Consider the following 19285-nt stretch of genomic DNA (forward strand, 5'->3'; position numbering starts at 1 on the left):
CATTTTGCTCTCACATGGGCTATTTCAATAATTGCTCCATTGTGTCTGCCTCTTTGCAACCCCATGGACTGTAGCCCTCCAGGCTCCTCTGTCTATGGAATTCTCCAGGCAAGAATACTGGAGTGGGTTGCCATTTCCTCCTCCAGGGGATCTTCTCAGTCCAGGGACTGAACATGGGTCTCCTGCACTGCAGGCAGATTCTTTACTGTCTGAGCCACCAGGAAAGCCCAATATATATATGTATATATGTTCTTTAGCATTTTGGAAAAATCGTTTGTCCCTCAGAAATGAGCTGGTCACAATAGTAAAAGTCAAAATGCTTTTATTTTTGGAAAATTTCACTTTAACATGAAAACAGGGCAAGAGAAAACAGAAACACAACAGCAAGCTTGGTAAGAATTTAAACATTCAACATCTTAGAACCACACATCTTCAAGTTGCTGTCAGCTTTCCAGTGTATATACCTTGTTCGAGCAGTTCTCACTCTTCATTAAAAGCTGAGCGCTTGTTTTTTTCTAATGCTTCCACAAGCTCACTGTACAGAATATTCACCTGGGAAAGAGAACAGCAAATACATTTCTTGAGAGGAAGGGAAATGTGGGAAAGCTTCCCAGACCCATGTTGATGGCATGAGAATCTAACCTTTACCTTCTGAGACATGAAGCACCACTCTGGGGAGAACATACAGTGCTCTCTTGGGGAAAAGGGATCCTGTGACACTACGTTTAATTTTACTAGCAGCTATTATAAAAGATAAGGTACTTAAAACATAAAATATCCTTTGCTCTTATTTGATACCAAAACTTTTTCTCCATCAAGCCTCTCCTGGTGAGGTAGGGGCCCAGAAATAATTCTGCTCAAAATAATTCCTGCAGAAAATGTCTTTTTAAACAGTCACTGTTTGCAGAGAGGTCTTCCCTATGTGCACTGGTATTGACAGTGATACATCTTTCCTGAGCTCACCCTTGGCATTTTTCTTAGATTCCACTTGCTATTCCTAAATTTGCCTTGTTTGCCATTCTTCCTGGTTTTCACTAATTAAGAATTTCACTAATTACTGGTTTTCAGTAATTAAGAAATTACTGTTTATAGTCCCATAACTCTTGCAGTTCATGGAACTACCAAGAGGAACAATGGTCAAGATCCTTTCCTAGTCAACAAAGGTAGGGCTGTATCCTTACTGAGAGCTACATAGAACCTCTCTATCCCCCTGAGTCATGCCATCCCCCCCAACCGTCTTCTTCCTCACCTGAGTTTCATAGGTGCTCTTGAGGGAGCCAAGGTAGTTAAGGAGACGCAGTGCCAGGCTGCACCATTTTTCAGTAGATACATACATGCGTTTACTGTACAGAAATATGCCAATATTCCAGGACTTGATCATCAGACAGAGAATCTCCATTTCTGGGTAGCCTTCCTAAAATCCAAGAACAAGAGGTTTACAGGTATTACTGTCACAATCACTGTAGCACTGATTCTATCAGAGCTGCATCCCATTATTATTAAACAATGGGTGCTCTGCCAACACCGAACAAGAAACTCAGCTTCTGTGAGCAATCCTGTGCTCTGGAAGAGGAGAAGAGCACCTTTAAGTTCTGTCAGCTGTAGCATGTTCTATAGCAAGACCTCATGAAGTGACATATAAACTAAAAAAGCAGTGAAGTCCTCTTGCACTGAGTTCTGTTTTTTCTGAAGCAGGAGAAAAACCTGTATTCTGTTTGAAGCCTCCCTTGTTGCTGTCCTCAGTCAATTATTTCCCTAATACCTATCTCTAATTTTCAGAGAAGCTTGTCAAGAATCAGTTTTACTGAGTCTGCAGTTTTATTGAATCTCTTAATTTTCTTGACCTGAATCAGTCCTGTGTTTGGAACAAAGCTTATATTAATCTTTATTTTTTGCATATATCGATAGAGACTTATTTTAAGGAACTGGCTCACACAATATAGGGGTTGGTTGGCAAGTTTGAAATCTGTAGAGCAGGCTAGCAGGCTATAAATTCATGTAGTTGTGATCTCGAGTCTGAAATCTGTATAAATTCACGTATAAATTCATTATGTATAAATCAACATCCTGTATAAACTCATGATGTTGTGATCTTGAGTCTGAAATCTGTAGGGCAGGCCAGTAGGCTGGAAACCCAGGCAGAATTTCTGTTAGAATCTTGAGGCAGAAATCCTTCTCCAGAAAGCCTCAGTTTTTGCTTTGAAGGTAAAAACTGATTACGGAGGGTAATCTGTTTTACTTGAAGTCAACTTATTGTAATTTAAAAATACTAATCTTTGTGTTGACGGTATCTACCTAGCTATGAATGCAGGACACATTTCTTTTTAAATTTTTTTTTTTTCATTTTATTTTTTTAAATTATGTATGATAACACACGTATAGGAGACTTGGAAAATACAGAACAAAGTTACACAGAGTTCCATTATATATTACACTTATTAAGTAGATAAATTCAGATTTTTAGTTGGAGTTTCAATATCAAACTCTCAAAAATTAATAGAATGAATAGACAGAAAAGTAAAAGGATGCAGCAGACTCGAAAAGCACTATAAACCAACTCAACATAATTAAGATTTACACAACTTTCACACAACAGTAGGGTACAAATTCTATTCAAGTTCCCAAAGACTATAAACCAGGAGACAGTAGAGCATATCCAGGGACATAAAACAAGGTGCAAAAAATTCACAGTCAAAAGGTTTTGAAATCATACAGTCTTTAACCACCATGGAATTATGTTAGAAATCAGTATCAAAAGACATTTGAAAATAACCCACATATGCAATGTGACATGTACCAAGAGAGACCTTTGACTTAGCCACTGAAAGCCTCAATAAAGTTAAAAGACTGAAAAAACACAGGGTGATTGCAGAGAAGAAAACATTTAAATAGGAAATTAATATCAAAATGAGAGATTAATATCAAAGATACTTAAAAAAAACCATGTATTTGGAAATTAAATGTCCACTTTTAAATGATGGGTATATCTAAGAAGCTGTAACAAGGAAAATTAGAAAGTATCTGCAACAGAATAAAAATGAAAAGAGAATTTATCAGAATTTATTGAGTGCAGCTGAAGTTGCTCAATGTAACTAAATACAATATAGAATCTTGAATAATGTATGAGAACAAAGAATGGACACTAGCATAAAATTTTGTAAAATTTGAACAAAATCTATAATTTAGTTAATAATATTCCATCACATGTTAAATTTTCCTTTTTTAAAAAAACATAGTATTTCTTTATATTCTGAGAATTGGATTATTTTAATAGAAGTTTCAAGCCTCATTAAAATTTTTTAAATCACTAAGATAATAAGCTTTCTAGACTTTTAGCAGTAATAGTATATGCCAGAATAAATGGAATTATATTAAAGTTTTGAGTGAATGTAAATTAGAAATCTAGCATTCTACTCATACTTAGTCAAACAAGTGGAATCAAAATGTCATAGATTTTTTAGCTAGGAAAAATTCATAATTTTTCTAAAATATATACATGTCATAAATTATATATATGCATATACATATATACACAAAACCTTTTCTACTACACTTGATAAAGACTTGAGAAAGAACAAAAAAGAGAAATTGGAAAATATAAACTAAATGAAATAGAACAAGTGAAACAAACTAGATAAAAATAAAAGATCATCACATAGTTCAGTTGTTTTTAAACAAGTCTGCTCATCAGAATCACATCTGGAGCTTTGGAGGAAAAAACAGTATCTGGGCATCTGTATTTTTCAAAAAATGCCAAGATAATTCTAATGTGCATCTGGATTTAAAAAGTAATTACACAAACTGATACAGCCACTATGGAAGACAGTATAGAGATTCCTTAAAAAACTAGGACTAAAACTACTATCATATGACCCAACAATCCCACTATTGGGCATATACCCTGAGGAAACCTTAACTGAAAAAGATACATGTGCCCCAATGTTTACTGTAGCACTATTTACAATAGCTAGGACATGGAAGCAACCTAAATGTCTGTTGACAGATGAATGGATAAAGAAGCTATGGTACATGTACAAAATGGAGTATTACTCAGCCATAAAAAGGAATGCATTTGAGGTGGATGAACCTAGACCCTATTTACAGAGTGAAGTTAAGTGATAAAGAAAAACAAATATCATATATTAATGCATAAATATGGAATCTAGAAAGATGGTACTGATGAACCTATTTGGAGGGCAGCAACAGAGATGGAGACATAGAGAACAGACTTATGGACACCAGGGGCGGGGAAGGAGAGGGTGGGACAAATGGAGAGAGTAGCATGGAAACATATACACTACCATGTGTAAAATAGATAGGCAGTGGGAATTTGCTGTTATGACTCAGGGAGCTCAAACTGTGGCTCTGTAACAACCTAAGGGGGTGGGATGGGGTGGGAGGTGAGAGGGAGGTTCAAGAGGGAGGGGACATACATATACCTATGGCTGATTCACGTTGATGTATGGCAGAAACCAACATAATATTGTAAAGCAATTATCATTCAATTAAAAATAAATGAAAAAAAATTTAAAAAGTGATTACAGGTTTTTCTATTAAATGGTAGTTTTAGTGAAATAGAATTCTATTATTTTCTGTCAACCAATCATGATACAAAGGTATTAAATGAGTAATAGTTACATAATCACAATAGTAAAAGATGTTTATCTGTTTTCACAATCCGTAGCCAGACAAAAAATAAAATATAATCACAAGCCATAATGGAAACAAGATTAACCTAACAATACAAAATAATTACATACAATTTAGGGGGTTAAAAGCAGAGTGAGGTGGTAAGTGGAAGTGCATACAAGCACATGTTTTCATATAGCCAGCCACTCTGTCTTTGGGTTGGTACATTTAATCCATTTATATTTAAGGTAATTATCAATATGTATGATCCTAGTACCATTTTCTTAATTGTTCTGGGTTTAGTTTTTGTAGATCTTTTCCTTATCTTGGTTTTCTGGTGCTGAATTCTCTTTTAACTTTTGATTGTCTGGAAAACTTTTGATTTCTCCATCAAATATAAATGAGAGTCTCGCTGGGTAGAGTATTCTTAGTTGTAGGTTCTGCTCTTTCATCACTTTAAATATATCATGCCATTCTCTTCTGGCTTGTAGAATTTCTGTTGAGAAATCAGCTGATAATCTTATGGGAGGTTCCCTTATATGCTATTAGTCATTTTCCCTTTTTGCTTTTAATATCTTTGTCTTTAATTTTTGTCAGTTTGATTACTATGTGTCTCGGGGTGTTCTGCCTTGGGTTTATCCTGCCTGGGACACTGTGATTCCTGGACTTGGTTGACTATTTCCTTTTCCATGTTAGGCGAGTTTTCAGCTATTTCTTTTCAAATATTTTCTCAGGTCCTTTCTCTCACTCTTCTCCTTCTGGGATCCCTGTAATGCAAATATTGATGTGTTTAATGTTGTCCCAGAAGTCTCTGAGGCTGTCTTCATTTCTATTCATTCTTTTTTCTATATTCTACTTTGTGGCAGTGAGTGAATTCCACCATTCTGTCTTCCACATCACTTATCCATTCTGCTGCCTCAGCTATTCTGCTATTGATTCCTTCTAGTTTATTGTCCACCTCTGTTCGTTTGTTCTTTAGTTCCTGTAGGTCTTTGGTAAACATTTCTTGCACCTTCTCAATTCTTTTTCTGAGATCCTGGATCATCTTCACTGTCATTATTCTGAATTCTTTTTCAGGAAGGTTGTCTATATCCACTTCATTTAGTTGTTTTTCTGGGGTTTTATCTTGCCCCTTCATCTGGGACATAACTTTCTGCTTTTTCATCATTACTTTCTATAGTGTGGTTTTTGTTTTAGACTCTGTGGGACTCTCCTCCTTTCTTCTGTCTGTCCTCTGATGGAAAAGGCTAAGAGGCTTGTGCAAGCTTCCTGATGGGAGGGAGTGGTGGTGGGAAAAACTGAGTCTTGCTCTGGTGGGCAGGATCATGTTCTGTTCAGTTCGGTTCAGTTGCTCAGTCACGTCCAATTCTTTTTTACCCCATGGACTGCAGTATGCCAGGCTTCCCTGTCCATCACCAACTCACGGAGTTTACTCAAACTCATGTCCATGGAGTCAGTGATGCCATCCAACCATCTCATCCTCTGTTGTCCCCTTCTCCTGCCTTCAATCTTTCCCAGCATCAGGGTCTTTTCCAATGAGTTGGCTCTTCACATCAGGTGGCCAAAGTACTGGAGTTTCAGCTTCAGCATCAGTCCTCCCAATGAATATTCAGGACTGATTTCCTTTAGGATGAACTGGTTGGATCTCCTTGCTGTCAAGGGACTGTCAACCGTCTTCTTCAACACCACAGTTCAAAAGCACCAATTCTTTGACACTCAGCTTTCTATATAGTCCAACTCTCACATCCATACATGACCACTGGAAAAACCAAAGCTTTGACTAGACGGACTTCTGTTGGCAAAGTAATGTCTCTGCTTTTTAATATGCTGTCTAGGTTGGTCCTAACTTTCCTTCCATGGAGCAAGCGTCTTTTAATTTCTTGGCTGCAGTCACCATATGCAGTGATTTTGGAGCCCAAGAAATGAAGTCTGTCATGGTTTCCCCATCTATTTGCTATGAAGTTATGGGACCAGATGCCACAATCTTTGTTTCCTGAATGTTGGGTTTTAAGCCAACTTTTTCACTCTCTTCTTTCACTTTCACCAAGAGGCTCTTTAGTTCCTCTTCGCTTTCTGCCATAAGGGTGGTGTCATCTGTGTATCTTTCACTTTTATCAAGAGGCTCTTTGTTATTATTGTTCTCCAGTTTGTGGATCACCTACCTGGCAGGTATGGGATTTGATTTTACTGTGATTGTGCCCTTCCTACTGTCTCGTTGCAGCTTCTCCTTTGTCTTTGGATGTGGGGTATATTTTTTGGTAGGTTCCAGGGTCCTACTGTTGATGGTTGTTCAACACTTAGTTGAAATTTTGGTGCTCTTGTAGGAGGAGATGAACACATGTCCTTCTACTCTGCCATCTTGAACCGATTTCCCCTTTGTCTTTTAACATGGTTGATCACAAGGTTTTGCGATAGCAAAAAGGATTAGTCTAAGGAGCTACTTTCACAATTCTCGTATAGGAGATGGACCACAAAGGGACACTTGTGTGCTCATTCCATGTTTAAACCCTTCATCTACACAAGAAGTTTCGAGCCCTTGTAAGGGGACATATGATAGAAGACCTGAGCAGCAGCTTCTTGAGAGTATCAATGACATTATCTAAGCTGTACTTTCACTCATGTGGATTTATAAAAAATTACTATGCATAAAACACTATGAGAATGAGGGTGCTAAGAGGGAGAAGACAAAGCTTTTATCCTAAATGACACATAATCCCTCCGGGGAGACACTGTATAAAGTTATCCATGTATAAAGAGGATCACACCAGTTACATGATTAAGGAGTAGTCAGTGACACAGGCATTAGATGCTTCAGCTCAGTCAAAGGAACGAGCATTGGGCTGCCAGTCAGAGGTCTAATTTTTCTGCTTGAAATGCCACCACTCCCACCCAGTCCTTATCCACCTGATAAAGTTCTACTTTTTCTTCAAATTAACAAGCAAAGTTATTCCTTTCTCTGTTCCCACAGCAAGCTTTACATTCCTCTAATACAACTTATATCACATTGTTTTTAAACTGCGCATTATGTATCTCCTCTACCAGGTTGAGCTCCTTGAGTACAGGGAACTTTTCTTGTTCATCTTTGTATCCTCAGGGTCCAACACTGTGCCAAGCACATAATAAGGGCACAATACATATTTGCTAAATGAATGAACAAATCAATCAACATCCAGTCAAATGCTACCTCCTCTTAGGCTTTCCCTGACTCTCCACAATGAATACATATATACCACTTTGTTTCTATGACACTTTGTTCACAGCACTACAGCAGCACTTACAACCTGTATTGTCTGTCTCCTCCACTAGGCTGTGCTGTGTGCTTTGTTTAGTCACTCAGTCATGGCCAACTCTTTGCGACCCCATAGACTGTAGCCCGCTATGCTCCTCTGTCCATGGGGATTCTCTAGGCAAAAATACTGGAGTGGGTTGCCATGCCCTCCTCTCAGGGGATCTTCCAAACTCACTAGGCTGGGAGTTCCTTAAAGACAGAATGTCATCTACCTTTGCATATTCACAACCTGACACATGACCACGTTGTGATTTTTAACTGATTAACTGAACAATGACTAAACAAATAGACATGATCTTAGGGTAGATGCACAGGTGATCTAGCTATAGAGACATTATATGAAATATCCAGAACAGGCAAATCCAGAGAGACAGCAGATTTGTAGCTGCCAGGAGCTGGGGGAGGAGGGAATTGGGAGTGACTGCTAATGGTTATGGGACTTCTTTTCAGGGTGATGAAGATGTTTTGGATTTAGATACTAATGATATTTGCAGGATTTTGTATATATACTAAAACCTACTGAATTGTAGACTTTAAAATTGTGAATTTTATGATAAATGAATTGTATCTCAACTTAAAAACATATATACAGAGAAAGAGATGGGCATTTCACGTGGGCAGAACTCAATCAATAAAGACTCAGAATGTGTTTGAGTCTGAGGGGGACTAATGGTCATTTGGCCCAAGCAGACAATTGATGTAGGGAAATTAATGGGAAATAGGACTGGAAATGTAGGATGGGGCTACCTAAGCACTTCCTAGATGCTTTTCCTTAAAACATTAGTGTCATGAAAAATGTTAACAGATGGTGTATAAAAATAGAGTTCTTTAGTCAAATACATTTTGGAAGTACTACATTCTATATATAACCTCTTGGAGCGTTATAATGAACATTAGTTCATTAAAAGTTTTAGGAAGTTTTACAGTAAACTATGTAACTTTGTTTAATCCAGAGTATGTAGATCATTTACTAACATATTGTGGAAGTTAGTTTGTAAAACATCGGGCTGGAATGTTAAAGGTTTTGCGTAACAGGCTACAGATTTTGAAATTTATTCTGCTGGCAATGAAAACTCACTGAAACTTTCTGAGAAGGAAAGTTATATGATAAAAGTGGAGTTTTAATAAGACTGAAATGATAATGGTATCTAGAACAGACCTGAGTGTGAGAAAACAAATACAGTGAGACTAAATGGACTTGTAAGAGACAAAGTATGAAGTGATGAGGGTCAGAACTAGAATAGTGACAATGGAAATGGAAAAACGTAAGAAAAGTTCTAAAGGAAGAATCAGTATAATTTGGTTTGATATGGGGAATGGAAGATAGGTCAATTAAAAATGGCTTAAAGTGTATAGTTTGAGTGGCTGAGAGAAAGCTGATACCACTAAAAGAAGAAATTGGAATAAAGTGTTTCTGGGGATAAGGGATCAAGATAATGTTAAGTTCTAATTTAACCATGCTGAGACTGAGGCAACTTTGGAGATATGTAGGCTGTTGCAGATATGGACTGGAACTCAGTTTGGAGAATATCAACCCACTTAAATGACAGATTATAGAATATGGAGAAGGAAAGAGTAGAGAATATTAGAAATGTTCATAGTTGGGTGGTAAGAGGAAAGAGGTAACACAGAATAGTGATGAGAAAATAAAGGACAAAAGAAAAGACAATTTCAGTAAGGAGGCAGTGGTTAATGAAGGCCGGGATAAAGAAAGAGGTCATCAAATTTGTCTAGGAGATAGCAACTGGTGGCCTTGTATAGTGTGGTTAGCAGTATGGAGAGTGATGCAAAGAGTGACTCAAGATGAGGACAGACAGGTAGGCAGGCCCTTGTAGGTCATGTTCAGGATTTTGGTTTTTAAGAGCAATGGGAAACTACTGAAGGAGATTAAGCAAGGTCATGTATTTGAAAATTTAAAAGATCACTCTGGTTGCTAGATGGAGAGATGAAGAAAGCAAGAGATGGTAGGAGACCAGCTAAAAGTTTCCTGTAGTAGCCAAGGTAAGAGATGATAACCTGAACTAGGTTGGTGATGGTGGAAGATAGGAAAAAATGAATGGACACAATATTTAGGAGGTAGAATTGACAGGACTTAGTAATAGAAATGGGAGTGAGGGAGGAGTTGAGGATAACTCCTAGATGTCTAGCTTGGGTAACAGGAAGAATGACAGTGCCATTCAACGAGTTAGGGAACTGGAAGAGTTTTATTTGCATTTTCATTTGCATTACTACCCTCCTGTTCAGCACTGCTCAGGCGAACCATTAATCTTCAACAAAGAAATGCATCTATGCAGCTACTCACCCCAATGCAACACAGGCTTGCCTATGGTAATATACAAACCAACTCCAGCAAATAGAGGTGTTTGCACTTATGACTTTCTCACGCTCACATCTGAAGCCAGTTTTCTCTGTCCTTAAGATCTTAATAAATATAGCGATCATAAATATCTCTAACAAAATTGCAGATGTTCTGGAACACAAATGCCATCTTTTCAAGTTCTCTTCAGGGGTCCTGAAGTATATCAGCTTTATTGAGATATAATTCACATACCATTATTTAAAGTGTACAATTCAACAGCTTTTAGTATACTCACAGAATTCTGTCACCACTACCACAACCAATTTTAGAATATTTTCATCCCCCTGAAAGGAAACAACCGTGCCCATCAGCAGTCAATACCCATAAATTGGACTTCCCCAGTGGCTCACAGTATAGCGTCTGTCTACAATGCAGGAGACACAGGCTCGATCCCTGGGTCAGGAAGATCCTCTGGAGAAGGAAATGGCAATCCACTCCAGTACTATTGCCTGGAAAATCCCATGGACAGAGGAGCCTGGTAGGCTATAGTCCATGGGGTCGCAAAGAGTTGGACACGACTGAGTGACTTCACTCACTTCACTCACCCATAAATCGGACCATTCTGGACATTTTGGATAAATGTCCTAAGTCACACAGTATGCAGTCCTTTATGATTGGCATCTTTCATTCAGCATAATGTTTTCAAGGTCCATGTTGTAGCATGTATCAACACTTCATTTTTTTAATGGCCATATGACATTTTGTTATCCATTCATCAGTTGGTAGACATTTGGGTTGCTCCCATTTTTGGCTATTATGAATAATGCTGCTATGAACATTTCTATATAAGTCTTTGTTTAGCATTTGTTTTAATTTTTATGGGTATATACCTTGAAGTGAAATTACTGGGTTATGTGGTAACTCCATGTTTAACCGTCTAAGGAACTTAGCCAGACTGTTTTCCAAAGCAGCTGTACTACTGTAGAGTAACACAGTGTATGAGATCACCAATTTCTTTACATCCTTGTCAATATTTATTATTAAGTCTTTTTTATTATACCCATCTTAGTGGGTACCAAGTGGTAGATCACTTTTTTTTTGATCACTGTGTTCTGATGTGCCTATCTCTGATGACTAATGATGTCAAGAATCTCTCATATGTTTACTGGTCATGTGAATATGTTCTTTGGAGAACTGTCTATACACATCCTTTGCCCATTAAAAAATTTATTTGTTTTCATATTATCAAATTGTAAGAGCTCTTTCTATATTCTAAGTACAAGTCCTTTAACAAATGTATGATTTCCCAACATTTACTGCCCTTCTGTGGGTTGCCTTTTCGCTTCCTTGATGGTCCGTCACAGAAAAATTTTAATTTTGCTATTATCTAATTAAATGATTTTTAAAATTTTATTGCTTGTGCTCTTAGTGTCAAGCAATAAAACTGAACATGGAACAACAGACTGGTTCCAAATTGAGAAAGGAGTATCTCAAGGCTGTATATTGCCACTCTGCTTATTTAACTTGTATGCAGAGAATATCACGTGAAATGCTGGGCTGGAAGAAGTACAAGCTGGAATCAAGATTGCAAGGAGAAATATCAATAACCTCAGATATGCAGATGACACCACCCTTATAGCAGAAGTGAAGAAGAACTAAAGAGCCTCTTGATGAAAGGGAAAGAGGAGAGTTAAACAGCTGGCTTAAAACTCAACGTTCAAAAACTGAGATCATGGCATCCAGTCCCATCACTTCATGGCAAATAGATGGGAAAACGACAAAAACAGTGAGAGACTTTATTTTCTTGGGCTCCAAAATCAGTGTAGATGGTGATTGCTGCCATGAAATTAAAAGATGCTTGCTTCTTGGAAGAAAAGCTATGGCCAACCTAGACAGCACATTAAAATGCAGAGACATTCATTACTTTGCTGACAAAGGTCCATATAGTCAAAGCCATGGTTTTTCCAATATTCACGTATGGATGTGAGAGTTGGACCATAAAGAAGGCTGAATACTGAAGAATACTTTTGAACTGTGGTGCTGGAGAAGACTCTTGAAAGTCCCTTGGACTGCAAGAAGATCACATCAATCAATCCTAAATATTCATTGGAAGGACTGATGCTGAAGCTGAAGCTCCAATACTTTGGCCACCTGATGTGAAGAGCCAACTCACTGGGAAAGACCCTGATGCTGGGAAAGATTGAAGGCAGGAGGAGAAGGGGATGACAGAGGATGAGATGGTTGGATGGCATCACTGACTCAATGGACATGAGTTTGTGCAAGCTCCAGGAGATGGTAAAGCACATGCTACCATGTGGACTGGCATGCTACAGTCCATGGGTTCACAAAGAGTCAGATATGACTGAGCGAGTGAACAACAACAATGACAAAGGAGGCATAATATATAATGGAGAAAAGGAGTCTTTAGCAAGTGGTGTTGGAAAAGTTGGACAGCTACATGTAAATCAGTATTAGAACACTTCCTCATACTATATACAAAAATAAACTCAACATGGTTTAAAGACCTAAATATAAGACCTGACACCAAAAAACTCCTAGAGGTTAACATAGGCAAAATATTACCTGACATAAATCATAGCAATGTTTTCTTTGGTCAATCTTCCAAGGCAAACAAAGTAAAAACAAATTATAAGGAAAACATCAACAAAATAAAAAGACAACCTACAGAATGACAGAAGTTATTTGCAAATAATTCAACAAACAATGGTTTAATATCTGAAATATAAAAACAGTTTATATAATTCAATATCAAAAAGTGCAATAGAAATTGTCAGAAAACTTAAATAGACACATCTCGAAAGAAGATGTACAGACAGCCAATAGGCACATGAAAAGATGCTCGAGATCATTAATTACTAGAGAAATGCAAATCGAAACCACAATGAGTTATCATCGGTCAGAATGGCCATGATCAATAAGTCTACAAATAATAAATTCTGGAAAGGGTGTGGAGAAAAGGAGACCTTCCTACACTGTTGGTGAAGATGTAAACTGGTGGCACCACTATGGAAAACAGTATGAAGTTTCCTTAAAAAACTAAAAAGAGAGTTATCATATGATCCAGCAGTATCACTCCTAGGCATATATCTGGAAAAGATGAAAACTCTATTTTGAAAAGATACATACACCCTAATGTTCATAAACAACATTATTTACAATAGTCAAAACAAGGAAACAACTCAAGTGCCCATCAACATAAAACTGGCTTAAGAAGATGTGGAATACATACATCCAACAGAATATTAGCTATAATGCAATTTGCTGCAACATGGATGGACCTAGTGAATATCATACTAAGCGAAGTAAGTAAGAAAGACAAATACATGTGGAAGGTAAAAAATAAAACAAATGAATCTACATAGAAAACAGAAACAAACTCATAGACATAGAAAACAAACTTGGGGTTACCAAAGAGGGAGGAAAGGGGGGATAGATAAATTAGGAGTACTGGATTAATGGATACAGATTACTATAGATGAAATAAATAAGTACAAGGTGCTACTGTATAGTGCAGGGAACAATATTCAATATCTTATAATATCTGAAATTAACACAATATTTTAAGTCAACTAAACTTCAATTTAGAAAAGAGAGACTGAAGGGAGAGGTTCAAAAAGGTAGCATAGGAAAACCATGAACACAGTTCCTCTTATGAACACAACAAATTTATAGCTATATTTGGAATGATTTTCCTTTGAAAAAGATCTGAAAACTAGATGGACAGCACCTTCACAAACAAAAGATAAAGGAGACACTTTGAAACAGGTAGGAGAGGCAGAGACATGGTCTTGCCTGGGATTCCACTCTAGGAGCTGTGACCTACAGTTGTGAGGGATACCAAAATATGGAATTTTCCTTTGAGGAGTGAAGAGATTGAACCCCAGAACAGGCACCTCAACCCCTGGATCCAGCAACAGAAAGACAAGATCCTAAAATGTCTGGTTTTATGGCAATGACGACCCTGTATGCAAGACAGGGAAAGAGACACAGATGTGTATAACGGACCTTTGGACTCAGAGGGAGAGGGAGAGGGTGGGATGATTTGGGAGAATGACATTCTAACATGTATACTATCATGTAAGAATTGAATCGCCAGTCTATGTCTGACGCAGGGTGCAGCATGCTTGGGGCTGGTGCATGGGGATGACCCAGAGAGATGTTATGGGGAGGGAGGTGGGAGGGGGGTTCATGTTTGGGAACGCATGTAAGAATTAAAGATATTAAAATTTAAAAAATAAAAAGCTAAAAAAAAAAAAATCAATGGGGATTAAGAGTTCCAGGAGAATTGAAGAACTATAGGGAATGAAGAACCTGCACTTAAATGGTTCATAGACAATCCCATTCACACTGAGATCCAGAGGAAAAGCAACAGTTTGAAAAGCACTTAAAGTAAGGGAGACCTACTTACTGATCTTGCAGCAGCTACTAGAGAGGCAGAAATTTCCTGAGACTTTCTTTAGGGACAGAAGCACTGGCTGTCACCGTTTTTGCAATAATATCCTAAACTGCTGGTGACTGAGCTGGTAGGTGCCATTTTTTGTGTCCGCTTTCTAGCCTGGTTACACAATTGTACATGCTCTGCACACCCTACACAACAACCTGGCTGGGTGAGCACCCTGAGCACTTGCCTACCTCACACAACAGCTGTACTATACATGGACTGGGTGAGAACACTACCCCCCCACCCCCACCCTCCTGAGTACAGCAGTTGCAATGCAGTGAGATCAGGCAGTTATCCTGTGCTCTCCACCTGCACAGCAATCTTACCACAGCTGGGCCAGGGGAGCACCATGAGTCCACCCCCATATAATAATTGTTCTTCAACCAGGTCAGCATGCATCCCATCTTCAGTCTTCCACGCAACAGCTGTGCTACAACTGAGGGCATAAGCACACACACTTTGCCTCACTCTCCCCATTAGCAGCTGTGGCCCCACAAAAACCCACATAAGGGACATCTCTTTAGTGCTTGGCTCTGAGTCCAGGGAAGGATGTGTTTCCAGGCTCCATAGATCATCTATTATACAAGAACTCTAATTCAAGACCAGGAGAGGTAGCTATTTTGCCTAATATATATAGATAAGCATAGCATCTTGCCTGGAAAATCCCATGGATGGGGAAGCCTGGTAGGCTACAGTTCATAGGGTTGCAAAGAGTCGGACACGATTGAGCAATTTGACTTCATTTCACTTCACTTCAAGCATAGAGTCATACAAAATGAGGATATAGAAGAATATGTTCCAAGCCAAAGACCAAATCCCCAGAAAAAGATTTTAATGAAAAGTACTTAAACAATCTACCTTATAAAGTGTTCAAAATAATGGTTAAAAAGATGCTCACCAAACTCAGGAGAATAATAGAGAAGAAAATATTACTATAAGAAAGAACCAAACAGAAGTTATAACTGAGCTAAAAATGCATTTCAGGGATTTAACAGCAAATTAGTGAGCTGGAAGATAAAGTAATGGAAATCACTTAGAGCAACAAAATGAAAAAAGAATTTAAAAAGTGAATTTTTAAAAAGTAAAGATATTTTAAGGGACCTCTTGGATAACATCAAGAATATTATTAGTCACATTAAAGGGGTCCCAGAAGGAGAAGAGAGAGAAGGGCCAGAAAAATTACTTGAAGAAATAATGGCTGAAAACAACCCTCATCTGGGAGAGGAAACAGATATCTAGGTCCAGAAAACCCAGAGAGTTACAAATAAGATGAACCCAAAGAAAACCACACCAAGATACAGTATAATTAAAATGGTAAAAGTTAAGGATAAAGAGAGAATCTTATAAGCAGCAAGAGAAAAAAACAACTTATTACATTCAAGGAAAACCACGTAAGACTATCAGCAGATATTTCAGCACATAATTTACAAGTCAGAAGGGAGTGGCAAGACATATTGAGAGTGCTGAAATGAAAAAATTTTCAACCATGAATTTTCTACCCAGCAAGGTTATCACTCAGAATTGAGGGAGTGATTAAGAGATTTCCAGATAAGCAAAAGCTTCAACTCTTTTAGGAATTCATCACTAAGCATGCCTCACAAGAAATGTTAAAGGAATTTCTCTAAGCTAAAAAAAGGCAGTAATTGATAATAAGGAAACATATAAAAGTAATACTCTCACTGGAAAAAGGTAAATGTATATAGTAAAAGTAGTAGATCAATCACATATGAAGGTTAAAAGACAAAAGCAGTAAAATTAACTATAATCACAATATTTAGTTAAGGGATGCATAAAGTGAAAATATATAACTGGTGCCATCAAAAATATAAAACTTGTAAAGGATGGAGCAAAAATGTAAGCTTTGGGATGAGTTTAATGTTAATTTACTATCAACTTATAAGAAACTGGTATATACACAGACTGTTATATGTGAACCTCATGGTAACCACAAAGAAAAAAATTATAGGAAACACTCAAAAGAAACATTAAAGAAAGCCACTAAAGCACAAAGGAAGAAAGAAAGAAGAAAGGGACAGAGAGAAACTACAAAAAGAAATAGGAAATGATGAACAAAACAGCAGTAAGTACATACCTATCAATAATTACTTTAAAGGTAAGTGTGAAACACTCACAATCAAAAGACACCGAGTGGCTGAATAGACTGAAAAACAGAAACTATGTACATGCTATCTACAAGTGATTCACTTTGGAACTAAGGACATACACAGGCAGTGTGAAGGGTGGAAAAAGATATTCCATGCGAAAGAAACCAAAGAAAGGTAGTGTAGCTATACTCGAATCAGACAAAACAAACTTCAAAATAGAAACTAGAATAAAAGAAAAAGACGGGCACTACATAATGATAAAGAGGTCAGTTCAGAAAGATATAAAGCACGTTATAAGTATATGCACACCTAAAATATGCAAATCAAATATTAATGCACCTAAAGGAAGAAACTGAAAACAATCCAATAATAGTAGGGGATTTTGAGACCTCACTTACAGCAAGAGATGGATCATCCAGACAGAAAATCAATGAGAAAATATTGGTCTTAAATGACACATTAGTCCAATGGATTTAACAGACATGTAACACTCCATCCAAAAGCAGCAGAATAGTCTTCTCAAGTGCACATGCAACATTCTCCAGGATAGATCACATATTAGGCCATAAAACAAGTCTCAATAAATTTAAGACTGTAATCATATCGTGTCTATTCTGACCATGCTGCTGCCGCTGATGTTGTTAAGTCACTTCAGTCATGTCTGACTCTGTGCAACCGCATAGATGGCAGCCCACCAGGCTCCTCTGTCCCTGGGATTTTCCAGGCAAGAATACTGGAGTGGGTTGCCATTTCCTTCTCCAATGCATGCATACACGCTAAGTCGCTTCAGTTGTCTGACTCTGTGCGACCCCATGGACAGCAGCCCACTAGGCTCTTCTGTCCATGGAATTCTCTAGGCAAGAATACTGGAATGGGTTGCCATTTCCTTCTCCATTCTGACCATAAGACCATAAAAAACTCAAGATCAATTACAAGAAGAAAACCAGAAAAACCACAAAGATGTGGGTATAAAACAACATGCTACTGAAAAACCAACTGGCCTTTGAAGAAATCAAAAGAGAAGTCAAAATATACCAAAAAACCCCTATAAATATTACATACCAAAATCTATGGGATAGAGCAAAAGTTGTTCCAAGAGAGAGGTTCATAGTGATACAGGTCTACCTCAAGAAACAAGAAAAATCTCAAATAAACAAACTAAATTTACATGTAAAGAAACCAGAGAAGAACAAATGAAACCCAAAATTAGTGGAAGGAAGGAAATAATAAAGATCAGAGCAGAAATAAATGAAGTAAAGACTAAAAAGATAATAGAAAAGATCAACACAGCCAAGAGCTGGTTCTTTGAGAAGACAAACAAAATTGACAAGACTTTAGTTTAGAGTAACCAAGAAAAAAAAGAGGACTCAAACAGATAAAATCAGAAATGAAAGAGTAAAAGTTATAATTGATACTACTTAAATACAAAGGATCATAAGAGAATAATATGAACAATTATAAGTCAACAAATTGGACAACCTAGAAGTAATGGGCCAATTCCTAGACGCATACAACCAACCAAGACTGAATCATGAAGAAATAGAAAAACTGAATAGACCAATTACTAGTAAAGGAGATTAGGTCAGTAAGAAAACACCTCTCAACAAACAAAAGTTCAGGATGGAATGGCTTCCCTGGTAAATGCTACCACAAATTAAAGATTTATTACTTATCCTTCTCAAACTCTTCCAAAAAATTAAAGAAGAGGGAACATTTTCTAATACATTTTATGAGGCCAGCATTACCCTGATACCGAAACCAAACAAGACCACCACAAGAAAAGAAAATTACAAGCCAATATTGTTGATGAACACAGATGCAAAAATTCTCAACAAAACAGTAGAAAACCAAAGTTAACAATTCATTAAAAGAATCATACCCCATGGTTAAGTGGGATTTATTCCAGGGATGCAAGGATGGTTCAACATCTGCAAATCAATCAACATGATGTACTATATAACAAAATGAAGGATAAAAACTACATCATTATCTCAGTAGACACAGAAAAAGCATTTGATCAAATTCAACATCCACTTATGATGAAAGCTCAAAAAAGTGGGTAGCAAGGAAATGTGCCTCACATAATAAAAGCCATATATGATAAAACCATGACCTTAGTTTTCTGAATACTGAGTTTTTAAAAAAATACAAAACAGTTTATTTGGAATCATAAAAGTGCACACAGATGCTTAAAACAAAAAATAAAGTGTTTGAAGGACAGACCTGCTGACTTGGGGTCTCTAACTGTGTTCCCTATGCTGGTCCACTCAGGCTGTCATAATAAATATTGGGACTGGGTGGCTTAAGCAGCAGAAGTTCATTTTCTCACAGTTCTGAAGGCTGGAAGTTCAAGATCGAGGTGGCGGAAGGTTCCCTTGGAGGGCAGGACTGGTTCCTTCTGAGGCTCCTGTCTTCCCCAGCTCGTGGACGGCTGTCTTTGCCTTGCGTCCTCACATGACCACCCCCTGGGCTTGAGAGCATCCAGGCTTCTGAATACTGAG

The 19285-nt window shown here is 37.6% G+C and overlaps 1 protein-coding gene across 1 annotated transcript in view; it reads right to left on the reverse strand.

Annotated features, from left to right (window-relative positions):
* Positions 1 to 306: 306 nt before the first annotated feature.
* The window catches only part of TEX11 (testis expressed 11), a 243070-nt gene continuing 224091 nt past the window's right edge, over positions 307 to 19285 (reverse strand). The window contains exons 29-30 of the mRNA XM_070291774.1: positions 1250 to 1414; positions 307 to 552 (exon numbers count right to left, since the gene is read on the reverse strand). Of these exons, the coding sequence (XP_070147875.1) occupies positions 481 to 552; positions 1250 to 1414 (237 nt within the window). The 3' untranslated portion in view covers positions 307 to 480. The remainder of the gene's footprint in view (positions 553 to 1249; positions 1415 to 19285) is intronic.

The sequence above is a fragment of the Ovis canadensis genome, chromosome X (assembly GCF_042477335.2).
Source record: "Ovis canadensis isolate MfBH-ARS-UI-01 breed Bighorn chromosome X, ARS-UI_OviCan_v2, whole genome shotgun sequence".
In the NCBI taxonomy this organism is placed as follows: domain Eukaryota; kingdom Metazoa; phylum Chordata; class Mammalia; order Artiodactyla; family Bovidae; genus Ovis; species Ovis canadensis.